This window comes from Heloderma suspectum, chromosome 1 (assembly GCF_057233095.1).
Source record: "Heloderma suspectum isolate Gila_16-S chromosome 1, 16-S_ref, whole genome shotgun sequence".
Taxonomy (NCBI): Eukaryota; Metazoa; Chordata; class Lepidosauria; order Squamata; family Helodermatidae; genus Heloderma; species Heloderma suspectum.
Window position 1 is genome coordinate 82,002,154 of NC_139458.1, and position 27,428 is coordinate 82,029,581.

The following is a 27,428-nucleotide window of genomic DNA, read 5'->3' on the forward strand; positions in this document are numbered from 1 at the left end:
AAGAAGCAATGTATATTCAAGCAAGAGGTTGTTACTCTATTTCATAGAATCATAGAATAGTAGGGTTGGAAGGGGCCTATAAGACCATCAAGTCCAACCCCTTGCTCAATGCAGGAATCCAAGTCAGAGCATCCCTGACAGATGGCTGTCCAGCCTCCTCTTGAATTCTTCCAGTGTGGGAGAGCCCACTACCTCCCTAGGGAATTGGTTCCACTGTCGTATTGCTCTAACAGTCAAGAGGTTTCTCCTGATGTTCAGCCAGAATCTGACTTCCTGTAACTTGAGCCCATTATTCCGTGTCCTGCATTCTGGGATGATTGAGAAGAGATCCTGGCCTTCCTCTCTGTGACAACCTTTCAAGTACTTGAAGAGCGCTATCCTATCTCCCCTCAGTCTTCTCTTCTCAAGGCTAAACATGCCCAGCTCTTTCAGTCTCTCTTCATAGGGCTTTGTTTCCAGTCCCCTGATCAGCTTTGTTGCCCTCCTCTGAACCCTCTCCAGCTTGTCTGCATCCTTCTTAAAGTATGGCACCCAGAACTGGACACAGTATTCCAGATGAGGCCTAACCAGTGCTGAGTAGAGGGGAACTAGTACTTTGCGGGATTTGGAAGCTATGCTTCTATTAATGCAGCCCAAAAGAGCATTTGCCTTTTTTGCAGCCACATCACATTGTTGGCTCATATTCAGTTTGTGATCTACAACAATTCCAAGATCCTTCTCGCTTGTAGTGTTGTTGAGTCAAGTATTCCCCATCTTGTAACTGAGCATTTGGTTTCTTTTTCCTAGGTGCAGAACTTGGCATTTATCCCTATTAAATGTTGTTTTCTGCCCAGCGCTCCAGTCTATCCAGATCACTTTGAATTTTGTTTCTGTCTTCCAGGGTATTAGCTATCCCGCCCAATTTTGTGTCATCCGCAAATTTGATCAGCATTCCTTGCACCTCCTCCTCCTCCAAGTCATTAATAAAAATGTTGAAGAGCACTGGGCCCAGGACTAAGCCCTGCTCGTTACCTCTCCCCAGTTTGAGAAGGTCCCATTGATAAGCACTCTTTGAGTCCAAATCTGTAGCCAACTGTGGATCCACCTGAGAGTGGTTTCATCTAGCTCACTCTGAACTAGTTTGCTCATCAGGATATCATGGGGCACTTCGTCGACAGCTTTGCTGATGTCAAGGTATATTATGTCCACAGCATTCCCACAGTCCACAAGGGAGGTTACCTGATCAAAAAGCGAGATCAGATTTATCTGGCAGGATTTGTTTTGACAATCCATGTTGGCTTCGAATAATCACTGCATTCAAGGTCCTTCCAGATGGATTACTTTATCATCATCTGCAGAATTTTCCCAGGGATTGATGTCAGACTGACTGTTCTGTAGTTCCCAGGTGCCTCCTTTTTACCCTTTTTGAAGATAGGGACAACATTAGCCCTCCTCCAGTCATCCTGTCAAAACAATTGGCTGCCCACAATATTTGGTATCTTACTCCAATATCTGCTGTCACAATAAACAAAATGTTGATAGAGTACTTTCATTCTCCTTCAGTGGTGAAGTTTATCCAGGAGTGGGTTATCCCCTTCTGCTTGCTTTTTAGAGAGGGCTGTGCAAATGATTTGTCCCATTCAGTGGGAGCCCATTTCAGTTCTAGTCCTGCCTGCTTAATTTTTTGCCATGCTAGCAGCTGGGTCTGGTGATAGTTTGCATGATAGCTTATCATGACACTTAAGAAATCTTGACTTTTTAAAAAATAAACCTCAATTCCCTTAGTATTTGGATGTTTAGAACTTTTTAAAAAACCCTACAATTTGGTGTTAACATTATTGTATTGCAATCCTTATTTGCTAAATGACCGGTGTTGTATCTTCCACTCACTGCTATGTTTACAAGGAATCCAGCACTTCAGGCAAATTGTAAAACCAAAATAGTTAAAAATAATCTGTATCCATTTCACTGCAGTGTTAAGTACTGAAATGCTTTTGTGAACTAGCAGACTAGCTGGCTGAATATTCAGGTCTTGTGTTTGCCAACAGCATATTAATGATTCAGCTCCTGAAGTTAGAGATGCTGCATTTGAGGCCCTGGGTACTGCCCTGAAGGTGGCAGGTGAGAAAGCTGTGAACCCTTTCCTAACAGATGTGGACAAACTGAAACTTGACCGGGTAAGTTGTACTGTATCACACCGGCACTGTTTAAATACAACATAAGAACATAGGAAGAGCCCTGCTGGATCAGACCAAGGGTCCATCTAGTCCAGCATTCTGTTTGCACAGTAGCCAACCAGCTTCTCACAGGAAACCGACAAGCAGGGCATGAGTGCAACAGCACCCTCCCACCCATGTTCCCCAGGAACTGGTGTACATTTATTTTATTAAATTTATTAATCGCCCATCTGGCTGGTCACCCAGCCACTCTGGGCAATGTACAATAATAGAAACAGTTTAAAACAATACAATTCTACATTAAAAACAACATATTTCTAAAAATACCCTAACCCACCCCAAATGCCTGCCTGAACAACCACGTTTTTAATGTGTGGCGGAAGCTCATTAAAGAGGGGGGCATGGCGGAGTTCCCTAGGGAGGGAGTTCCACAGAGAAGCGGCCACCACAGAGGAGGCCCTCTCCCTTGTTCTCACCAGTCTAGCTGTCCTGGCTGATGGGACAGAGAGAAGGCCATCCGAGCCTGATCTTGTTAAGCGGCCTGTCTGGTGTTGCTGGAGGCGCTCCTTGAGATAGGCTGGGCCGGAACCATATAGGGTTTTAAAGGTCAAAACCAACACCTTGAATTGGGTCCAGAAAACAACTGGTAACCAGTGCAACTCCTTCAGCACTGGAGTGATGTGATCTCGCCAGCGGCTGCCTTTAATCAGGCGAGGTGCTGCGTTCTGTACCAGCTGCAGCTTCCGAACCGTCTTCAAGGGTAACCCCACGTAATTACAGTAGTTGAAACGAGAGGAGACCAGGTCATGTACTGCTGATGGGAGCATCTGGTCTGGAAGGTAGGGGTGCAGCCGCCGTATCAGATGGAGTTGGTACAGCGTTGTCGGGCTCACAGCTGACTCCTGAGCCTCCATGGACAGCTGGGAGTCTAAAATGACCCCCAGGTTGTGGACCTGGTATTTTAAGGGTAGCCGTACCCCATTCAACACCAGGTCAGCATCCCCCAACCTCCTCTTGTCTCCCACCAAAAGTACCTCGGTCTTGTCAGGGTTCAGCTTCAGCTTATTCCTCCCCATCCAGCCACTCACCGTCTCCAGACATTTGAACAGGGATTCTATGGCCAACCTTGGTGAACATTTGAACGAGAGGTAGAGCTGCGTGTCATTCGCATATTGATGACACTGCACCCGAAACCTCCTGATGATTGCCCCCAGCAGCTTCACATAGATGTTAAATAGCATTGGGGAGAGGATGGAACCCTGTGGCACCCCACAAGTGAGCGGCCAAGGGCCCGAAACCTCCTCTCCCAGTGCTACCCTCTGGTACCTACAGGAGAGGAAGGACCGGAACCACCGCAATACGGTGTCTCCAATGCATACTGCCTCTGATACTGGAGGTAGTATATAGCCATCAGGATTAGTAGCCTTTGTTAGCATTGGGGAAGATGGGAGTTGTAGAATGACTCTCATGAATTCTCCTATCAGTCCAGCCAGCATTGCCAATGGTAAGGGCTTATGGGAGTTGAAGTGCAAAACATTGGTGGGGGGTCAGGTTGCCTACCCCTGGGTTAGACACCTTGCTCCATCTGGAGCTGGAGCTAGAGCTTCCACCAGCTGCTTGTGAGCTTGGTATAAGCTTGGGTTCTGTAAAACTCTAGTCACTAAGTTCATGTGTTAAATAAATTGGTATCGGCCTTCCATCATTTAACTTTTTTGTACATGGGATCCATAATTTCCTGTGCAAGAGCTGTTGTGTGTGATAATAGCTTAAAACAGCATGTTCCAAGCAGTTCAGTGGCAATAAAGCCTCTAAAGCTTGTAAAGTATTTTATCAGGATCTAGTTATTAGAGGGTACTGATGGTGACATGCTGAAGATTTACTTTAGTTTTATGGTCTCTTAATTCTGTCTGCTAGATTAAAGAATGTGCTGAAAAAGTGGAGCTGGCTGTTGGTGGCCGTGTTGGTGGAGGAGCTGACAGAAAAGAGGGCAAACCTGTTGCTGGGAAGGCTCCAGTTCTTTCAGGGGCTGCAGGGGACAAAGATACAAAAGATAATTCAGCCAAAGCTGGTCCACTGAAAAAGGCACCTGCTGCTAAGGTATGGAAAATGAATCTGTCTAAAATATGAGTAGTCCTGCTTTAATATAATGATCTAATTATATTTTCACAAATCTTTCAGAGGTGACTAAATGGCTTCTTGCCTTTACTTAAGAGTTAAGAAGTTGTGCCAGAAGACTACAACAATTAGTCCAATACTCTAAAAACCAACCAACAAGACACATCTGAAATGAAGTCAGGATTGCCGCGTTTGCTTTTTATTCATTAAGATTTTGATGCCACATTTTCAATTCACATGATAGATGCAAAGTGGGTAACATAAATAATTTTAAAACAGATTGTACATCAGTTACAACATGCATGTGCACGCATAGAGCAAATAAAAATACAATCAAGAGGAAGCCAGGTAGAGCAAACTCCAGACGCTAATCAGACAAAGGCTTCCCAGAACAATGAAGTTCTCAGGTGCTGTTGGAAAATCAGCAAAAGGGGGCCCAAACAGTTCTCCCTTTCACAAGTTTCCATCAACTGCACCTCAGGTGGTGATGAGACATGCAAAATGGCATGTGTGACCATGGCCATCTTCTGTATTTCTTAAGCTGAAGTGCACTCCTACGCTGAAACTTGTGCAACAAACACATTCTAGAATAGATTCTCATATATTCACATTTATTGAGTGCTGTGTTTTTAAGTAATCCGCCTAAGACATCACAGTTTAGAACAGCTGAATGGTACATATTTTTTTCCAAATCCTATCTCTCCCCTGGTTCAGTATTTTTTGCAAAGCCAGAACTGTGTAGTAGAGCATATAATTGAATCCAATATTCTCATTTTATGCTGGAGTTATAAAAATGTGCTAATCATCAGCTGTGCAGATGCCTGTCTTTTGAGTGAAGGCAGTCTTGAAAGCTAGAATGGTCTGGATCCAGAGAAAGGCCAGCAGAAGGGGATGGACAAAAGGTAATTTTCCTGCCCCCTCCTTCCCCTAGCAGCTCCCTGAAAAGACTCTCCCAAGGGCCAGGAAACCCTGGTGAATGTGGTGGGCTGTGACCTGGGGGTGGGTGTTGCTGGAAATCGAGTGGGAAGTGCCTTATGCTGTCAGAGTTCCCACCCCATTCTGCTGGCATTTCTCTAGAACCACCTGATCACCTTTCTCAGTTTTCTCTCATTTTCCTGTCCAGAAATTTATTTTTCTAAACATGTGCTGTGAACTTTAGTTGACTTGAGAAGCTTATGCTCTTCGCACTTAGGCTGGTGGCCCATCCAAGAAGGGCAAACAAGCTACAGCTGGTGGGGCAGGAAGTGCTGGAACAAAAGGCAAGAAAGGAGCTGAAGTAAAGGAGATATTTGAGCCAGAGCTCTCGGTATGTACTCATCTTGTGTGGGAAACCAGTGCAAAATTTTGTATTTTAAAATATACCTGTTAGTTTAGTTCACATCAAAAACAGTGATGATTATTTGAGATATAATTACGTTCAAAACAACTGGTGTGGCAGTGAAGAACCATTTCAATGTGCTGTGAATGATATTTCCATAGAATGAAGACAAAACTAGCAAGGTCAAAATTCCTTTTTCAACCCCTTTTTGCCTTAAGTTGCCTTGAAAGAGCAGCTGATCAGTGTGACAGCAGACATATGAGTATGCTGGAGAAGGAGTGGGGAGAGGATGTGCACTTATCGGGGAAGGCTACAATGGGAGTTGTGTGCTGAGCTACGAAGTAAAATTGTTCAGGTTCAGTAGAAATGTTTTAACCATTTGTGTGAATGTAATGAATGTTCACCTTTTGACAGCAGTGAGATAGCAGAGAACTTGTGAACATGAATTTAGTGCATTTTAAAAATTAGTCTTGCAGTTTGTTCATTTGTCTAGTGTGGATATGAAATTATTTGGTTATTCTTGGCTGTAATAAAAAGGAAAGCTTGAGACATTTTATAGCAGTTCTGCAAGGCGCAAACCTAAAGGAACTCTTAACTCTAAGAAATGCACCATGTTGTTATATGTTATAGTTTATAACAGTGACACCTCACACGTGCACACAAGGCATGGTTATCTTTTTAATTCAGGTGTCTTCTCTATGTATTTCTCATGACATGTTACAGAATGCTAAATAGTACAATCAAAATCTGCTTGGAATACAAACTACCAAAAAATGAACTCTTTTTTCCCTTTCTGATAATAGATAGAGATGTGTGAGGAGAAAGCTTCAGCTGTTCTCCCAGCTGCTTGCATACAGCAGCTAGATAGTGGCAACTGGAAGGAAAGGCTTGCTTGCATGGAAGAATTTCAAAAGGTAATCATACAAGCATGATTTTTTGGAATTTAGTCTGAAATAATAGTGGTCTCTTATAGCTATAAATACTGCTTGAAGCTACTGCAAACGACTTCTGCAATCCACAGAAGCCCTTAGCCTTGTATAGTGCTTCAGGGCCTTCCATACCATTCTTTTATTAATAAATTCAGAGTTCATTTTTAAAAAATTAATTAAAATTAATTATAGTTCTATACTGCCCAATAGCCAAAGCATTTGTTACGGAAGACCCAGATATCTTCCTTTAAACTAGAGTGTCTAATGCTGAGAAACTGCATTTTCCCATTCTTCAAACATCCTATAATTTTCATATTCCTTCCTGACCACATCCCATTAGCTAGTCTTGTGGTATCACTAATGAAGAGACACACATTTCCCTGCCTCCCTCCACCGTTGCTTGGGTCACTTTGAAAACTGTTAATGTTAGTAATGTGCTAATGTTTCCTTTACTCTTGAGACTGGGCACTCCTTGCTTCTCCAGTCCAGGCAGTGCTCATGTACACTTTAGGGGAGGGATGAGGAACCTCTGACCCACAAGCTTGATATAGCCTGTGGAGGTTCCCCATCCAGCTTGTGAAGCCTCCTTGGATTTCTCCAGTGGGTGGGGCTTGGCCTCCAGGCCCCTTCCTTTGGATAATTCCCCCCTGGAGGAATCTCCAATGTTGTCTCCACTCCCAGATCAGAGATAACAGCGAGGATATGGGAAGTGGGAAGCTTAGTTGGCACTGGTAGGAGTGAGTGGTACATGCTTTACCACCTCAAATAGAATTAGGCCCGGGACACCTGTTATCCAAAGTGCAGTATAAAAAATTCAAGCCCCCATCTACAGTTTGAAGTGGTACATTCCAAACACAGGTGTACTACCTCTGTGAGAACTAGTCCTAGTTATATCAGACTTAACAACTGCTGATAAGGGCTACTGTCAGCATTTCTTAAGCCGAGATATGAACAAACCTTTTATCTGCACATGCAGCCCTTTCATATAATCTGGTAAATAAACCAGGAAGTCTTCCATTAACTGTAAATGCAAGCCATCACTTAATATCCTGGCTTAATACCCTGGCTGAAGCTGTTAACTGTAGTTTCCTAGTTCACTTGAAACAGGAAACGACTGTTAATGGAAACTCAGTCATTCACACTGGGCCACAGCGCCCATCCTCATTTTCCCAGCCCCAGTCTCCCCACTTCCTCCCACTCCATTGGGTCACCCCCAGCCTTCCTCCAGTTGCCCTGCTGCCATCCTCAGAACTCCCACCTTAACAGGCAGCAGTAATGGGATCTGTCCTTCCTCTTTATCCAAGCAGCTGGAAGCACTTCAAAGCAAAGCTTTTGTCCCCAGCCACCCACCATTTTTACTTCATAAGAATGTCTCTAGGTCCATGTAGGGCCAGGGGCATTCAGAGAAATAAAGATGGTAAGTGGCTGGAGGCTAGTGCTGCTCTTTGAAGTAATCCTGGTTGCCCAGTTTTTTTCTTTTTTAAAAATAAAATAAACTTTTAAAAAATGGGTATCAGCAGGGCACTATGCAGGTGCTGGGGGAGATATGTGCAGCCGCATTGGTGGCCACAGGCACCATATTGCTTACCTCCAGTTTAAATTATCCACAGTTTGGCTGATACGGCAAACAGTGGTTAATCAAACAAGACTAGCCTCTTTCTTGTAATGCTCAACCGTGGTTTAGTGTTATATCTGAGCCCATGGTGTCAGTAAGACAAAAACAATGCGGTCCGATGTGCTTACTTTTCTTTCCTGATGGTGTTGTCCTGTATATATTGGACTAAGTCCTTATCTCAAGTAGTATCTACAATATGTGTGTATCAGCAAATCACCTTGACCTTTCCTTGACATCACACCAGCTGTGAGTGTGGCAGTAGCTTTAGCCCAAACCTTGATTAGAGTTCAAAAATCAAAAGCAGCTTCTCTGGAAAACTTTCTGGGCAATATCCAATGGTGCCCATGTGCCAGTAGGGCTAACCACCAGCCAACAGGAAGCTAGTGGTTCCTAAATCAACAACAATCCAGCTGAATTGCTTGTTTCCATAATGGGGTAAAAGGGAGCTCCGCTGACCTGTCTCATTCCAAAAGCGAGTGTTTCAGCTCATTTCTGGGGCCGCTTTAGGAAGCGCTAGCTTCCTGTTGCGCTGGCAGTTGGTCCCACAAGCATAATAGAATGGGTGGAGGTGCACCGACAGTGTTGGATACTGCCCTCTAATGCAGCTTTTTAATTGAAAGCTGTATTTAATCATACAATAACTCTCTCCTTCTACAGTGAAGAGAATAAAACATTAATTTCTTGGTAGAGACCATAGGCTCTGCAGATGCTCAATAGGGGCCTGGCTATAACCTGAAAACACATTTGAGCACACACTGGGTTGTAGAATGCAGTTCATCTGTATTTATGGTCCTGAGGATTGCTTTGCATTTTCTGGAGTTAATAGCGTTCTCTTAAACTTTAAGGCTGTTGAGCTAATGAACAGAACTGAAATGCCTTGCCAGGCTCTAGTAAGGATGTTGGCAAAGAAACCAGGATGGAAGGAGACCAACTTTCAGGTAAAGCAATAGTTTGTTGTACTGTTAAAAGAATAAACCCTAGAAAAAGCTGTAGTATGTACTATTGTAATTCTTATTAATAATCAACTGCATCTAAAAAATTACCTTGCAGGTCAGCTAAAAACTCCGAAAAGGAGGTTTTTACTGTCTTTAGGGGTATGATTTATGAAGGTTTTACACAAGGACCTTGACTTCTTATTATTGCTTTCAGTGTGGAATCATACTTGCATTTAATCTCTGCTTAGAATATCTATTCTTTGCTTCACTGATACAGAGAATATTTCTGACAACATAGTCCCAGGCTATACAGACCAAAAATGCTTCAGTAAAACATGGTATACTGTTGGATTAGAAGTTAGTTTACTCATATGTGAATGGGGATAGAACCTTTCTGTGGACTCCAAGCCTGTAGGAGAAAAATGATATTTATGGCAAGCCATTCAAACATGCACACAAAGAAAAATGCTGAGAACCCTTTGAATATTTATACTCAATCAACCAAGTCTATCTTGGACCTGGGAGTGTACATCAACAGCTGTGAGGCAAATGCTAAAGCAGACTCGGGACTTAAGCCTCTTTATGTTGTACTCTTATTTTAGTAGGAGAATGTAGCAGATCATAGGCTTGTTGCTAAGCTGGTTGCACTTCTCTTTTGCAGGTGATGCAAATAAAACTTCATATAGTTGCCTTAGTTGCTCAGAAGGGAACCTTCTCCAAAACCTCTGCACAGATTGTACTGGATGGTCTTGTGGATAAGATTGGTGATGTGAAATGTGGGAGCAATGCAAAAGAAGCACTAACAGCAATAGCGGAGGCCTGTCAACTGCCTTGGACTGCTGAACAGGTGTGTGAAATGCTTCCAATAGAATAAAAGCAATTCTGTATGGGCAAAGGTGTATAGTGGTCATTTATGTACTCAGTCTTACTCCCTTATTCTTGTGGCTGGATGAGTACTAGATGCTGTTTTAAAACCACTATTTTTATTATTATTGTTATTTATTTTCACAAATCACAAGATATAACAAGAAAAAAGAGACACTTATAACATTTCAAACATAACATAAGGACTCGAACCATTTATGAACTTAGAATTCCAGTACATTACGAAGAGTGACCAATTCCGAATAAACTTGTTAACAGAACCTCGTTCTTTTTATCTTTTTAAATGAGTCAATTTTATCACGTAAACCGTGTCCCAGACCTTCTGGAACCAATCTTCATTAGACAGAATCTTGGTCTTCCGGAAAGCAGCTATCAGTATTTTACTAACTGTTAAAAGATTAACAATAAGCTTCAAGTCACAAGTTATATTTAAGTCTTTAAAATAGCCAAGTAAAACACACAATGGGTCCATCGGTGTTATATATCCCGTCATTTCATAAATATTTTGCAAAACCATTTCCCAATATTTTTTTATATTCAGACAAGACCAAAATCCATGAATAAAGTCAACCGTCATCCCCACCACATCTCAAGCACTTCTCTGAACACCTCTTATATATATTTTGTTTACTGCTTTTACTACATATAAATTAATTTAATAGAATGTAGTGTTCCTTTGAATGTTATATTAGTTTTCTGTGGTCTGATTTTGCACTGTTCTCTTTTTAAGGCAGTTTAAATTATTGGGAATAAGTTGGTAGTGAAAATATGCTCCCGCATTTGCAATAAGGCTAGTGTGTAGTGCAATATGGCCTAGCTGCTGCTCTGCCATAAACCTCAGTATACAGCTCTCTGTCTAGTATGTATGTATGTTTGTATTTATTTATAAATAAGATTTATTAGCTGCCCATCTGGCTGGCTATCTGGCCACTCTAGGCGGCATACAATACTAATAACATGAAATACAACGAATGTACATAACTGAACAAAACAACTGTTTCACTGCATTTGTTTAGATGTTTGCATGTTCTTGATGATTAGGAGTTATGGAGAGGGGTAAAATCTTCCATTTGCATTCTAGGTTATGTCTATGGCCTTTTCTCAGAAGAATCCAAAGAACCAGTCAGAAACCTTGAACTGGCTTTCAAATGCGATTAAAGAGTTTGGGTTTGCAGGGTAAGGTTTGAAAAACCGGAATAAACAACTGTAATATAAAATGAGCCATGCTGAGTAATGGATGTTCATTACTCAGTGGTGACTTGTGCAAAATATCCATCACAGATCAAGCACCACAGACAGCTCTGGTGTCACTTGGCATCACCTCAAACACATTAGCTTTCAATTGAGAGTTTGCACATTCAGCATTGTGTCATCAAATGGCATATATGGTTGTGTGAACCAGCCCTATTAAAGCCTTTGTGAAGCTGTTTTTCCTTTTCAGGCCCTCTGATGAGTCTAAATCTAGATTCCTGTAATTCAGATAAGGTCTTCCACTGATTAGAGAAAGTAATCTATGATTGATAGTCTAATCCAGAAGGATTAAAGATGGGCAATAGTAGTAAAAGGTTGGTTCAAAAAACAAGCAGTTATTGGCAGTAAGTTATAAGGTAGCTAGATGTATGTATTTAGGCTCTTGAAGTCTAGCTTCTGACAATGATAGAAACAGCAGAAATGTGAAGCAATGATGGAATGATGGGTTGGAATAAGAAAAGGGTATTTTACTTTGCCCTCTGTTAAGGGCATTAATCTCTAGCTTCAGGGGTGAAAAAGCTAATGCTTCCCCTGTGGCAGTACAGATCACTGTGGTTGAGAAAGAACAAAAGTAAAAGTAATATTCATGCCTTAGTTGGAGTGCCTGGTATCTAGTCCTTGACAAAATGCTGAATACACCAGACCTGTTTGCCTGGTGTTTTCCCTATTCCCACAACAATTCCTTTAAAATGTGTGGGAGATGAGATCAATAAGGAAACTTCAAACCAGCAGTTCCAGGAAGGTGGAATCTGTGTAACTAGTGGTTCTTAGGATCATTGCATGTACTTTTTTTGTTGGTACCATTTTGAATCGGGGTTCCATTCCGAGAGCAGATTGTATAAATAACTTTATAAATAATACCTGAGCAGCAAACTAGACTGTTCTAGAGAAGGGCTGGACTGAACTTGCAGAAGGTCATTCATAAGGGAGTAGGTACAAGGTCCAGCTTAGCTTTCTCCTTGTTGTACCAGTTTTCTATGGCCTTGGAATTTTGTTTGAATATTCCTCCATACGAAATAGTCACGTTAGCCCCCACCTGCAGTCTGAAATGGCATGGCCCAGATGGTCACAGTGAGAAGTAGACCTAAGAGTTAATTAGTGCTGTAAGAGTGCATTCAGACTGTCTTAACTAAGATACCCTATCCATCCTCTAAAAGGGTAGTTCCATCAGATTGAATATTTTCACTTTGTATTTAAGTTCCATAGTAGTTCCTTCTTACAAATTGTTCTAGAATGAACAAGTAGCTGTTCTACGTCTTGCTGCTGTATGGTGTTATGCTCCTTTCAGCTAATCTCTGCGTTTTCTCTCTCAGATTGAATGTAAAGGCTTTTATCAGCAATGTTAAGACTGCTCTTGCAGCTACAAATCCCGTGAGTAATCTTCTCTTAAGGCTAAGATCCCAGCACTGTCTGAATAGTTGAGATTAAGCCTTTCTCTTTTCTATTTGACAGGCTGTGAGAACATCTGCCATTACCTTATTAGGTGTCATGTATCTGTATGTGGGGGCCCCTTTGCGGATGTTCTTTGAAGATGAGAAGCCGGCTCTCCTTTCCCAAATAGATGCAGAGTTTGAAAAAGTAAGCTTCTTTCAAAGTGCTGGAAATGTTCTTCAGGTGCTCACTTGCATTGGCTTAGGAGCATTAATGGCTTAATAATTTCACTAATTATTATTAGTACAGTGAAGTAGAGCAATTTGCTAAGGCAGTGATTTGGATGAGGACATCAGCAGATGGACATTTGAAAATGAGTCCAAGTGTTTGGGATGCAAGTGTTTTTAAATGCTGTTTCCTAATATGAATAACATTAAGTCATCATAGTTCACTGCTAACATTAGTTTTTCATTTGACTGGTGAAAGGACTTATTTGGATAATATCATTTGGATAATATACTGAGCTGGCAACAATTTCAGATGTGTAGGCACAGTATGCTTTGCTTTTTTATGCCATTAGCCTGTATTTGACACACTTCCTCCATTCTTGCATTTTGACTGTAATTGGCGTGTCTTTCCATTAATGTACAGTGATGTGCAATTACATGAACCAAAATGCTGAACTACCTAACTACAGTTGAGACCCATCTCCCAAATTGTGCACACCCATCTGGCATGTATTTACATTTCAGATGCAAGGGCAAACACCACCTGCTCCAACTCGAGGCAATTCCAGGCACACTGTTGGCAGTGGGGATGATGGCGAGGAAGGAGAAGAACAGGAGGATTTAGGAAATGATGTTGTGGATCTCTTGCCAAGAGCCGATATCAGGTTTGTTTGGATCTTGCATATTAGAAGACATTTTTCTCTTCTGTTGCTAAGACATGCAAACTTGTAATTATTTATGTGCAAGGTATTTTGTAAAATTTGTATTCTCTATATTCCCTATTAATCTGTAAGGTACTTGTAGTTTCTTCTTTCCTGTTTAAAGGAAACCGAGTGTGAGATGTTAACTCTTCTTTTTAGTGATAAGATTACATCTGAATTGGTGTCTAAGATTGGTGATAAAAACTGGAAAATCCGAAAGGAGGGTCTAGATGAAGTAACAAGCATCATTAATGAAGCCAAATTCATACAGCCAAACATAGGAGAACTTGCACCTGCATTGAAGAGTCGTCTCAATGATTCCAATAAAATCCTGGTATGCTATTTAAGTCCTAGATTTAGGATTAAACTTGTTACAGTCAGTTACTAGTCCTCAAATACCAGCTTCATTTAAATCTTGTAAGAAGAATTGAAGTGACTGTATTATAGAGTATGGCACTTTCATACTATTTAATCCCTTTTATACAAGAAGGAATTTTAGATTTCTGCGATTTCCAATATGTCTATTGATGTAGCAGTACTTTCCACACCAACAGGGGAAAATAGTACAGATACTCTGTGTACTTCGAAGAACCTACTCCATTGCCATCAAAGCAAAGGAAATGCATTCTTCCAGAGAAAGCACAACAAGGGGACAGTTAGGCTTTGTTAATCCCTTTGTGCCATGTACTCCAGAGCACAGCTGGGCAGATTTCATAACACCCTCTTAATGGTGCTTCTGTTTGTCCTGAAAGCCCATTAAAGATGATCAGGGTCCTGTGATTAAAACAAATGGAAATTTATGTTGGGGCACTGGTTTGACTATAACTAGCAATAAAATACATGTAGTTTTTCCATGACTACACAGCAACGTGATGTACTGTACAGTACATGTATACGTGAAAGGAAAGCTGGTGGAGGTATGAATCTACGTAGAATCGTGCTTTCTGATAGGCTTTGGAATACTGATAAATAGTGATTAACACCACCCCTTGATTTTAGAGGGCTCCCCTGTTTTATTATAATGTATATATTTTATCCTTTTTGTGTTACATTTCTTAAAATGTTGTATTTTGTCCTTTTTATGATTTTATTGTTAATTATCTCAAGCACTCATTGAATAGAACAGTGATTTTTTAAAAAATTAAATGGAAGTTCAGTTGAGAATCCTGGGACCTTGTTCCATGTTTGTGACAGGATTGAGACACAGGAAATTAAACATACATATGTATTTACATATATACCAGTTAGGGCCTACTGCTTTGCAAGTAGGAAATAGAGATGGAATTTCTGTGGCCCTGGTAAGCAGACTAAAGCCCTTGCTATTTAAATCATGTAAGGTCTGGGCACAGTTAAAGTTGTTGTACTTCCTTTTCCATTCAGGTGCAACAAACACTGACCATCCTCCAGCAATTGGCCACTGCTATGGGCCCAAATATCAAGCAGCATGTGAAAAACTTGGGCATTCCCATCATTACAATCCTTGGAGACAGTAAGGTAGATTCACATACTTCTCAGTACAGCCTTTAGGAATGTAGTCTATGTTGTGCATGTTACTCGTTGCTTACTATGTGCATATGATAAAAGGACATTTTAAGCTCCAGTGGTATCCCTTTTTGGAAGCTCCTCCATGGAAAAACTGTATGTGAAGGGAAGCTTAACTTCTTGTTTTACTCATCTGTTTGTGTTCAGTGTTCAAAATAATTTTTGAGATGGTGAGGAGTTTGGAAACCAAGACTTACTAGTAAAGGCTGAAAGAGCTGGATATGTTTAACCTGAGGAAGGGAAGATGAAGGGGAGACCTGATAGCAGTCTTCAGATATCTGAAGGGCTCCCATACAGAAGACAGAGCAGACTTAGTCCTGTCCTCTTGAGCAACAGAGAACAGGCTAGAACCAGTGGTTGAAAATTGCAGAGGAACAGATTTTGGCTAAGCATTAGGAGAAACTTCCTAAAGATAGGAGCTGTTTGGCAGTTGAGCAGTCTGCCTTGGGAGGTGGTTGGCTCTCCTTTGCTGGAGGTATTTAAGTAGAGGCTAGACAGGAGTCTTATCAGGGATGCTGTAGCTGCATTTTGCCTTGCAGACCCTGCACTGAGCAGGAGGTTAGACTAGATGACCACCAACATCCCTTCCAACTCTGATTCTGTATAACCCCACCTAAGAGGAGCTTCCTTGTTTGACTTTGGTGTTACCTAACACTAGCATATCGCTCTCCCTATTAAAGTTGGAGTTGGGTGCCAACACAGGCCCAGAGGGACGATTCATGCATATTTGGGAGACCCTCAGATTATGCAGAAAAATTTTGGTCTCTTTAAAAAAAGACCTTTGGCTCCCCCCCCCCCACCCCCAAACTGGTGGAGGCTGGAGGCTTCCCATATGTGCTGCCCTCATGCTACCTCCAAACATTTGCAGCAGGATGCGGACAGTGACTTAACCCTGCGTGGGGCTATGAGTCAGGCTGAAGCGAAGCAAGCGGCTTCTAGGTGAACATGATAGTATAGATAACACAAATATGCACTCAGATGTGCATTTGGATGTATATCTAGCTTACCTCTTAGTTCCTGGGACCTAATGGGGGTTGAAGGATGTGTGCCATGAGGGTATGCATCCTCTCAGCCCAACTCCCCTCACTCTGATCCTTTTAAACTTCCCCCTTAAATGTCTCCCTCCTACACTACTTTAAACTGTATCTCTGAGAACAGAGAATGTATCTCTGAGATCTTAATGACGTAGGGCAGGATACAAATGTTTTAAATAAATAAAATAAAATTGTACCTTCAGAACCCAATCTGAAAAAGATCATCACGCAGAAGCAGGTTTGTGTAGGCATAACTTACAAGTCAGGAACTAAAGCTAAATTGAACACTTGGTGCAGATGCTGTCAGTCCACATAGCGCTGCTGTCAGTTAGGTGCATATTGGAATAATCCCATTGAAAGCAATGCAGCGCAGATGGACCATATCTGCACTGATACTTATCTGACATGCCCCACAGTTCATCATCCAGCAAGTGATAAATGCATGGAAAGCAGCTTCCCGATGTGGATCTCCTTAGTTAGATCAGGGTGAGGAAGCATGAAGTCAGTTGGGCAAGAGGGAGAGGAAAAAGAAGGAAAATTCTTATCTCCCCTGCTTCTCTTCACTCTCCAAAGTTACTATGTGGCCCCACACACAAAAATCTAATACAGGTAAGACTGCATTATACAGGTCATGACTTTTTTCCCACAGGCCTACACTTGCAGCTACAGTCAGGGCTAGAAATATTGGAACAAGGATAACTGTTTTGGCAGTTGGCCTCTGTATACCACCGCATTGAAGTTGAAAGGAAACACACCCAGATGGCAGCAAAGTCAGGACTTTCAGCTGTAATTCAAGGGGTGTGACAAAAGTGGGGCACTACCCATTCAGGAAGTATAGCCAGTGGCATACACCCCCCCCCCCCATCGTTGGTGGCTCATAAGTAATGGAACGAACCAACATCATTTCAAACCTAAGGATCGCCTTTAATACCTGGATGAAAATCCTTTGCAGTCAAGGACTTCCTGAAGTCTGGAACCCATTGTTGTTGTTCAGTCGTTCAGTCGTGTCCGACTCTTCGTGACCCCATGGACCATAGCACGCCAGGCCTTCCTGTCCTGCACTCTCTCCCGGAGCGTGCTCAAGTTCATATTCATTGCATCGGTGATGCTATCTAGCCATCTCATCCTCTGCTGTCCCCTTCTCCTTTTGCCTTCAATCTTTCCCAGCATCAGGGTCTTTTCCAGGGAGTTTTCTCTTCGCATTAGGTGGCCAAAATATTGGAGCTTCAGCTTCAGTATCTGTCCTTCCAATGAGCACTCAGGGTTGATTTCCTTTAGGATGGACTGATTGGACCTCCTTGCAGTCCAGGGCACTCGTAAGAGTCTTCTCCAGCACCACAGTTCGAAAGCATCAGTTCTTTGGCGCTCAGCCTTCCTTATAGTCCAGCTCTCACAGCCATACATTACTACTGGGAAAACCATAGCTTTGATTAGACGGACCTTTGTCGGCAAGGTGATGTCTCTGCTTCTTACTAGGCTGTCTAGGTTTGCCATAGCTTTCCTCCCAAGGAGCAAGCGTCTTTTAATTTCATGGCTACAGTCACCGTCTGCGGTGATCTTGGAGCTCAAGAAAGTAAAATCTGTCACTGCTTCCATTTCTTCCCCTTCTATATGCCAGGAAGTGATGGGGCCAGATGCCATGATCTTAGTTTTTTTAATGTTGAGTTTCAAACCAGCTTTTGCACTCTCCTGTTTCACCCTCAGCAAGAGGCTCTTTAGATCCTCTTCACTTTCTGCCATTAGGGTGGTATCGTCTGCATATCGGAGGTTGTTGATAATTCTCCCAGCAATCTTAATTCCGACCTCTGGTTCTTCCAACCCAGCATTTCTCATGATGTACTCTGCATATAAGTTAAATAAGCAGGGTGACAATATGCAGCTTTGTCGTACTCCTTTCCCAATTTGGAACCACTCGGTTGTTCCATGTCTGGTTCTTACTGTTGCTTCTTGGCCCTCGTACAGGTTTCTCAGGAGACAGGTAAGGTGGTCTGGTACTCCCATCACTTTAAGAATTTGCCAAAGTTTGTTGTGATCCACACAATCAAAGGCTTTAGCGTAGTCAATGAAGCAGAAATAGACATTTTTCTGGAATTCTCTTGCTTTCTCCATGATCCAGCGAACGTTGGCGATTTGATCTCTAGTTCCTCTATCACTTCGAAACCCAGCTTGTACTTCCGTTAGTTCTCGGTTCACATACTGCTGAAGCCTAGCTTGTAGGATTTTGAGCATCACCTTGCTGGCATGTGAAATGAGCGCAATTGTGCGGTAGTTTGAACATTCTTTGGCGTTGCCCTTCTTTGGAATTGGAATGTAAACTGACCTTTTCCAGTCTTGCGGCCATTGTTGAGTGTTCCAAATTTGTTGGCATATTGAGTGCAGCACTTTAACAGCATCACCTTTTAGGATTTTAAATAGCTCAGCTGGAATACTGTCATCTCCACTAGCTTTGTTGTTAGTAATGCTTCCTAAGGCCCACTTGACTTCACTCTCTAGGATGTCCAGCTCAAGTTCAGTGACCACACTATCATGGCTATCAGGGACATTAAGCTCTTTCCTGTATAGTTCTTCTGTGTATTCTTTCCACCTCTTCTTAATCTCATCTGCATCTGTTAGGTCCCTGCCTTCTTTGTCCTTTATCATGGCCGTCTTTGCACAAAACGTTCCCTTGAGATCTCCAATTTTCTTGAAGAGATCTCTAGTCTTTCCCATTCTGTTGTTTTCCTTGATTTCTTTGCATTGTTCATCTAAGAAGGCCTTCTTGTCTCTCCTTGCTATTCTCTGGAATTCTGCATTTAGTTGGATATATCTTCCCCTTTCTCCCTTGCTTTTCGCTTCCCTTCTTTCCTCAGCTACTTGTAAAGCCTCATCAGACAGCCACTTGGGTTTCTTGCATTTCTTTTCCTTTGGGATGGATTTCGCTGCTGCCTCCTGAACAATGTTACGGACCTCCGTCCATAGTTCCTCAGGCACTCTGTCTATCAGGTCTAATCCCTGAAATCTATTCCTCACCTCCACTGTATATTCATAAGGGATATGATTTAGGTCATACCTGAATGGTTTAGTGGTTTTCCCTATGTTCTTCAATTTCAGCCGAAATTTTGCAACAAGAAGCTCATGATCCGAGCCACAGTCAGCTCCAGGTCTTTTTTTTGACTGACTGTCTAGAGCTTCTCCATCTTTGGCTGCAAAGGACATAATCAATCTGATTTCGATATTGACCATCTGGTGATGTCCATGTGTAGAGTCGTCTCTTGTGCTGTTGGAAAAGAGTGTTTGCTATGATCAGCGTGTTCTCTTGGCAAAACTCTATTAGCTTTTGTCCTGCTTCATTTTGTACACCAAGGCCATGCCTGCCTGTTATCCCGGTGATTTCTTGACTTCCTACTTTAGCATTCCAATCCCCTATGATGAAGACGACATCTTTTTTTGGTGTTAGTTCTAGAAGGTGTTGGAGGTCTTCATAGAACCGATCAACCTCAGCTTCTTCGGCCTCAGTGGTTGGGGCATAGACTTGAATTACTGTGATGCTGAATGGTTTGCCTTGGATTCGTACTGAGATCATTCTATCATTTTTAAGATTGTACCCCAGTACTGCTTTTCCCACCCTTTTGTTGACTATGAGTGCTACTCCATTTCTTCTAAGGGATTCTTGCCCACAATAGTAGATATGATGGTCACCTCAATTAAATTCGCCCATGCCTGTCCATTTGAGTTCACTGATTCCCAAGATGTCGATGTTCAATCTTGCCATCTCATGTTTGAACACCTCCAGCTTACCTTGATTCATTGATCTGACATTCCAGGTTCCTAAACAATATTGTTCTTTACAGCATCGGATTTTCTTTTCACCACCAGACACATCCACAGCTGAGTGTCCTTTCGGGTTTGGCCCAGCCGCTTCACTCTTTCTGGCGTTACTTGGAAATACCCTCTGCTCTTCCCCAGTAGTATATTGGACACCTTCCGACCTGAGGGGCTCATCTTCCGGCATCATCTCTTTTAGCCTTGTGATACGTTCCATGTGGTTTTCTTGGCAAGAATACTGAAGTGGGTTGCCATTTCCTTCTCCAGTGGACCACATTTTGTCAGAACTCTCCACCATGACCTGTCCATCTTGGGTGGCCCTGCACGGCATAGCTTATGGCTTCACTGAGTTACGCAAGCCCCTTTGCCACAACAAGGCAGTGATCCATGAAGGACATGACCAAATGCTGAGTTTCCTCCCTCGAGATGCTTTGCCAGGCCTTTACTGCAGCTGCCTTCAGCTGCTGCTTGTTTGTGGGGCTTTCTGCCTTCAGTCTTGTCTTCAATAAGTGAAAAGCATGCTCTATTGGGTTGGGTTCAGGTGACTGACTTGGCCATTGAAGAACATCCTACTTCTTTGCCTTGAGAAACTCTTGGGTAGCTTTTGCTGTATGTTTTGGGTCAAATTGCCCATCTGCAATATGAAGCGGCATCCTATCAGTTTGGCAGCATTTGGCTGAATCTGAGCAGAAAGTATAGCCCTATACACTTCAGAATTCATCCTGCTGTGTTTATCAGCAGTCAGATCATCAATAAACACCAGTGACCCGGTTCCATTGGCAGCCATACATGCCCATGCCATAACACTGCTTCCACCATGTTTGACAGATGATGTGGCATGCTTTGAACCATGAGTGTTCCTTTCCTTCTCCATACTTTTCTCTTCCCATCATTCTGGTACAAGTTAATCTTGGTTTCATCAGTCCAAAGAATCTTATTCCACAACTGGGCAGGCTTTTTTAGGTGTTTCCTGGCAAAGGCTAATCTGGCCTTTCAGTTCTTGAGCATTACCAGTGGTTTACACCTTGTTGTGAAGCCTCTGTATTTACATTCATAAAGCCGTCTCTTGACTGTAGATGTTGACAATGACATGCCTACCTCCTCAAGAACATTCTTGACCTGGCTAGATGTTGTGAAAGGGTTCCTCTTCACCATGAGCAGAATTCTGTGATCATCCACTTTAGTTGTCTTCCGTGGTCTGCCAGGCCTTTTGCTGTTGCTGAGCTTGCCAGTTAATTCCTTCTTTTTCAGGATGTTCCAAACTGCTGTGTTGGCCACTCCCAATGTTTTTGCTATCTCTCTAATGGGTTTATGTTGTTTCCCCAGCTTAACGATGGCCTCCTTCTCTCGCATGGACACCTCTTTGGACCTCATGTTGAGAGTTCCAGTGAACAGCTACCAAATGCAAATGTAACACTCAGAACCACCTCCAGGCCTTTTATCTGCTTGATTGGTCATGGGGTACCCAGGAAACAGGCCACACCTAGCCATGCAGCTGCTTGTCAGCCATTCGTTCCATTATGAGCCACCAAGGATGGGTGTGTGTGTATGCCACTGGCTGTACTTCCTGAATGGTTGGTGCCCCACTTTTGTCAAACCCCTTGAATTACAGCTGACAGTCCTGACTTGGCTCCCATCTGGGTGTGTTTCCTTTCAACTTCAATGTGGTGGTGTACAGAGGCCAACTGCCAAAACAGTTATCCTTGTTCCAATATTTCTGGCCCTGACTGTATATATTAAGAAGCCATGACTTTTTTAGTTTCACTGGGGAGCCATGTACTACAGTAAAAGTAAATTACTTCTTGGTGAACAGTTTATGCCTAAGCAGTATTGTGCAATTAGATCTTCTTTTCTCCTGTAGTCTGCCTTCAGCCTTCATAAGTGTTTTGCAAAATAACTGTGGGTTTAGGTGGTGAAAGGTGCAATGCTTCGCAATGTTGATTGAGTTATTGAGCTGCATTAAATTGGTCCTGAGAAATTCAACCAAAGATTATCCTCTCATTCGGATGGTAAAAGTTAACACTTCGTGCTTTTTGGCACTTAAACACGCCCTTCTAAAGAGACCCAAGACCCTTGCCCAAATTGATAATCTTATTTGCGGATTATCATGTGTAAATCTTGCGTTTGCTTCAGAACAATGTACGAACAGCTTCCCTAGCAACCGTGAATGCCTGGACAGAACAGACAGGTATGAAAGAATGGTTGGAAGGGGAAGACCTATCTGAAGAGCTCAAGAAAGAGAACCCTTTCCTCAGACAAGAGGTAAGGATGGTACCCTATAAATGAGATTTGTTTTTATCCTTTATAAAATGAATCTGTGTAAGGCCAATCCATTTTATATTTAATTGTTGAGATAAAAATAATGGAGTGAAATGAGGCCATTCTTTGTACTATACCCTTGGAAGATACTCCAGTTCAGTGTCCCAAGAGCAGCAAGTGTCAAATAGGAATATTCTGAAGTAAAGAATTTTCCTAAAGAGAAAAGGAGTTAATTTCTAAAATGTAGACTAGTGCAAGCAGCTGTTGATCTCAATTTCTGTATATACTTAACCACATTCCTTCTGATTCCTGTGTTTGTATCTGCCTCATTCTTTCTTATTGGCAGGACTTGTGGGTATACTCCATTTGGACCATGTGGTGCAAGTGCTGTAACACCGTACTTAAGAGTGTCCATACAGTACTAGTGTGGGTCGATGATAATTGGCCTGCATGCCACAACCATTTGCTATGTAGTAGAATCCTCCAGTAACTTAGTAGAATCCTCCAGTAACCATCCTTGCTCAGTTTCTGCTTGTGGTGGCAGCTAAGCAATAATTCCCTCCCAGCTTCCTGGTTTGTTCCCTTAGCCTTCAGCAGTTATCCTTGCTTCCCACTGCAACTTGGAGAGTGCAGGCCCATGTCTTCTGGATGTGTGGCAGGATATTCCTATGGCTCTGAGAACACCTAAATAAGCTATGTTGGGCTTTCCCAACCTGCCGCCCTCCAGATGTTTTGGTCTTCAACTCCCATCAGCCGCAGTCAGCATACCCAGTGGTCAAGAATTCTGGAAGTTGTAGTTCAAAACATCTGGAGGGTACCACGTTGAGGAAGGCTGAGCTATAGTGGTTACATTTGAGAAATGTTTTGTAGGGTATGGAAAGAGATTGTTAAGAGTCATCTGAAAATCTTGGGATTGCAGAAAATACTTTGGTTACCCAGATGAATGTTTTTTGTAACCTTGACAGTACTAGTTATTTACATAGCAATATGTAATATACATAGATTCTGCAAGCTTTCCCCATAAGCTGCCAGATGCTATGCTAGAATCAACTGTAGTGTGAGCGCTCTCATATCCCTACAATTTAGCCCCTGCTTAGTATATCCAAAGTGTATCACTTTCAGCAGATACAAGGGATCTCTGCTTTGTTTCAGCTTTTAGGTTGGCTGGCTGATAAGTTGCCCACACTCCGTACTGTCCCGTCAGACTTGGTTTTATGTGTGCCACACCTGTACTCTTGCCTGGAGGATCGAAATGGAGATGTCCGTAAAAAGGCACAAGATGCCCTGCCATTCTTCATGATGCATCTAGGGTTTGAGAAGATGGCCAAAGCCACTGGCAAGCTGAAGGTATAGCAAACACAACTTTTCTTTAGAGTGTGGCCAAATAATAAACTGAGTACAAATGAGACATGTGTGCAAGCAATACCATGAGAGAGTTTCTGGTAAATTAAACAGTTATGAAATGGTTCAATGATTGCACAAATCTGATTATTAACATGGAAATATTAACAACTTCTGCATATTGGATGAAATAGATTTACAATCTAGTTAGTACTCAGAACATGATCTTTCTCTTATGTTAACACCCAGTATTTGGGGGAACTATTTTCCATGTAGCGACTTACAAAGTAATTTGGCATGTAGCCATTTTGCTTATGGAGGGAGCAATCCTATGGCCGCTAGACAGCGGCTAGATGGCCATAGGATATCTGGTTTTCCAGGAACTGAGCTCCCCCCACTTCCATGCTGCCTTCAAGGCAGCCCCATCCTCCATTCTCACAAGAGGAGTGCAGAGAGGCTGAAAAGGGGTGTTCCGGGGCTGGGAGGGCGGAAATGCCTGTACTACACATCCAATGTGTCGTACAACAGTCTCCTCCCCCGATCAGCCCTCTCGTGGCTAGACAGCTGCAATCGGCTGTCTAACCAAAAATGCAGGGCAGGAGAAGTGCGGAGGGAACGATCCCCTCGTTTCTTCTGCCGTGCATTGGATAGGCGGTCACCTCCAAGTTCGGAGGCGGCTGCCTATCTGAATGGGATTGCACCCTAAGTGGAGTTTGACGTGGGTGCCTTCAAGATCTTACTTTTGCTTTCTAGCCAGCTTCCAAAGACCAAGTACTGGCCATGCTTGAAAAAGCCAAAGCCAATATGCCCGCCAAACCTGCTCCATCTACTAAGACATCTTCCAGAGCAGTAGGAACAGCTCCAGCCAAATCTCAAGCTACATCAGGTAATCTTCATCCCATTACCTTGCCCTATTTGAGAGAACCCAGTGTTAAGATGGATTGAGATCCCATTGTTAACAACCAGGTATAATAAACCAGGTACAAGTAAGAGTGGAGACAGAATTTAGGGGATTGTAAATAGTAGGATTTTACTGAAGCACCTTGAGTTACTGCAGTAGTGAACTGTCTGTAGAAGAGAACCCTGGAGTCAAGATAATCTTATGGTAATTGTTTCCTGTTGGGCAAAGATTCAACCATTTTTAGAGCTATCTGAACTGCTTCTATGCTTGTTTCAGATCTGATAAAGTAGAAAGGGCTTTTGGTTTTCTCATAGCCTACATAACGGGGCTGTGCAGTCACCATTTTAAATCTACAACCCCCTCTCAGGAGTTGCCATGTTGTGCAAACCTGGTGAGCGTGGCTTATGGGAGAATTAACATTCGCATATCCCATAAGCCACTCTTGCCGTGTTCACACAACACAAGACTACCAAGCGGGGGTTGCATGTGCAACCTGGTGCCCGCAGGTAGTGCAGCTCGTCGTGACATGTCGTCTGAACTCAGTCACTGCTCCTCCTTGTACTATCTGAATAAAAAACTGGGAGACTTACAGGGGATTTGCCTCAGCATTCTACCCAGAATACATCCAGTTTGCAAGAGAATAAAGAATTAGTATATGTATGACTTCTGCTGACTTTTGTAATGGTCAGATGTCAAGAGCGTGCATTTTGCCTGTATTGGTATACTAACAGAGAGAGCCAACTTAATTCCCAGTAGAACCTAATATACCAAAGGAATGATGCATTTTTCTTGTGCTCTGGATAAGAAACAGTAATAGTGGGGCAATTCAATCTTCGATATATGATGGATTGGATTCTTGCTGTAGCTGTTACGTAAAACTTCAGGATGTACTTTTTGCACTTTTTTTTGTACTTTAGAGGGATCTAGAGGGATTTAGAGGGACTATATTGTCTCATAGTGACAGTTTCCTTAGAAACTAAACCTATGGCTGGAGACAAAGAACTACTTTAGGCATGCTTGAGGGGTTTTACTTTTATTTTTAGTGTTTTACTATATTTTTATTTAACTATGTTTATGTGGTCTGAATTTTTTGTAAACCACCCAGAAGGGTGGCATAGAAATAAACACCTAGTTGAATCTTAACTTTTTTATTTGAACAGAAGACCTCTTTTCTCCATATTAAAATTACTTTTAAAGGTCACCATGGTTTCAAAAGCAGTTTGCAATGCGACATGTGGGGTATCACTTCATTATATGTTGGTTTTAATCCAAGCGTTATTGTTTAGTTTAAATTGTGCTGCATCTCTTGCTCCTAAGGTTCTGGTGAAGACTTTTCATCCAACACTGTGGAGAACAAACCTGATGCTAAAAAGGCCAAAGCAGGAGGAACGGCCCCTAAACCCAAGGTAAATTATTTCAGCACAAAGGAAATGATGGCTGCCATTGATTCTAGATAGTTGTAGTTGGTCATAATATGTTGTAACAATACTGTAATTTTGAAATGTCCCATCATACCCCCTTCACCCCAGGAAGTATTCTAGACATCAATGGGGTGAATTTTGTTAATGTCTGTGAATATAAATGCAACAAAAAGACTCCAGATTCTGTAGCTTATACACCACCCTATCAGGGCATGAGGAATGGTTTCATAAAGATTGATGGTGTCTATAGTAAGTAAATGACTCCCTTTCTGCAGTGTGGGAGAAGACATGGTGAAGTTGAATACTATGGCTGTTGTGGGCTAGAATGGCAGGTACTGTGTATTCAGATACAGTTTTTTTAGCCAAGTGCATGCTTTGTTTGCAGAAAACCTCAAACCTCTCCAATTTTAAAAAAAAAAAAAAATAGGAGAGATTTTGGGTGGCTGAGCTGGGAACAGCTTCGCCGGAGTCCTTGAAGAGCTGCTCCCAATAAAAGTCAACGTTCTGGGGCTAAACAGACTCATGACCTGACTTGGCATTAGGCAGCTTCATGTGTTCATATGTGTACATTAATTAGTAAATGCTACCTGTTTAATGAAGTTGAAGGGCATCCTTTGAGGGGGCAGCAACTGATGGAGTGAATACGGTTATAACACAGAGAAGGTGCTTGGTATCGAAAGAAATCGTGGCGATAAAACCAGGAGATGGTGAGAAAAAAATCCTGAAGAGCTTTTGGCTACTATGATACCTTGTATCCACTTCAGGACATTCTCTCTCCTTTCGATCAAAAAGAAAATCCTTTCCCTAATTATATGACCACTATGACTGTGTAGGTATTAAGGAGATCTTTTCAAAGTTCACTGATTCTGTGGACCAAAAGACTTTTCACCTCTGTCTTGGATGACTTAAAGCTCTGTTGAAAAGAGGTTGGCCTGACCAGGATATAATCTAGATAGGAGTAGATGGAAATGTTCCTTCTGCTTAAGGTGAGCTGCTATGGCAGAGGTGGGCAACCTGTTGCCTTCGAGTTGTTGGATTGCCAACTCCCATCATCCCTGTTCATTGGCCATGCTGGCTGAGGCTGATAGAAGTTGGAATCTAACATCTGGAGGACCACAGATTGTGTTGCACTTCAGAGCAGCTAACTTGGCAACCATCACTTTTAAATGGCAGTTGTGGCTGGTTAATCGTCAAATGATTACTACTGGAGGCCAAGAAATGGCTGTTATGTGTACATTTTCTTAGAACGCTCTACTAATAGGCCATACTTCTTTGACCTGGTTTTGGTGTAATCCTAAACCAGGGTTTGTGTTAAGGGAATGAGTTTGCGTGAGCTCAAGCTCATGAGCTCCCCTCTAATGGTTGAACTGAACTACTTGAAAGGTTGTCACAGAGAGGAAGGCCAGGATCTCTTCTCGATCATCCCAGAATGCAGGACACAGAATAATGAGCTCAAGTTACGGGAAGCCAGGTTCCGGCTGAACATCAGGAAAAACTTCCTGACGGTTAGAGCAATACGACAATGGAACCAATTCCCTAGGGAAGTAGTGGGCTCTCCCACACTGGAGGCATTCAAGAGGAGGCTGGACAGCCATCTGTCAGGGGTGCTCTGACTTGGATTCC

The 27,428-nt window shown here is 42.4% G+C and overlaps 1 protein-coding gene across 5 annotated transcripts in view; it reads left to right on the top strand.

The window, feature by feature from the left end:
• Positions 1–27,428, top strand: part of CKAP5 (cytoskeleton associated protein 5) — a 112,154-nt gene that overhangs the window by 36,466 nt on the left and 48,260 nt on the right. For all 5 annotated transcript variants that reach the window (XM_084849997.1, XM_084850031.1, XM_084850021.1 and 2 more), the window contains exons 12-27: positions 2,028–2,156; positions 4,071–4,253; positions 5,464–5,577; positions 6,393–6,503; positions 8,979–9,071; positions 9,730–9,915; positions 11,035–11,129; positions 12,518–12,575; positions 12,657–12,782; positions 13,328–13,467; positions 13,663–13,837; positions 14,884–14,997; positions 22,017–22,145; positions 23,295–23,489; positions 24,237–24,369; positions 25,702–25,790. In XM_084849997.1, coding sequence (XP_084706123.1) covers positions 2,028–2,156; positions 4,071–4,253; positions 5,464–5,577; positions 6,393–6,503; positions 8,979–9,071; positions 9,730–9,915; positions 11,035–11,129; positions 12,518–12,575; positions 12,657–12,782; positions 13,328–13,467; positions 13,663–13,837; positions 14,884–14,997; positions 22,017–22,145; positions 23,295–23,489; positions 24,237–24,369; positions 25,702–25,790 — 2,070 coding nt within the window. The remainder of the gene's footprint in view (positions 1–2,027; positions 2,157–4,070; positions 4,254–5,463; positions 5,578–6,392; positions 6,504–8,978; positions 9,072–9,729; positions 9,916–11,034; positions 11,130–12,517; positions 12,576–12,656; positions 12,783–13,327; positions 13,468–13,662; positions 13,838–14,883; positions 14,998–22,016; positions 22,146–23,294; positions 23,490–24,236; positions 24,370–25,701; positions 25,791–27,428) is intronic.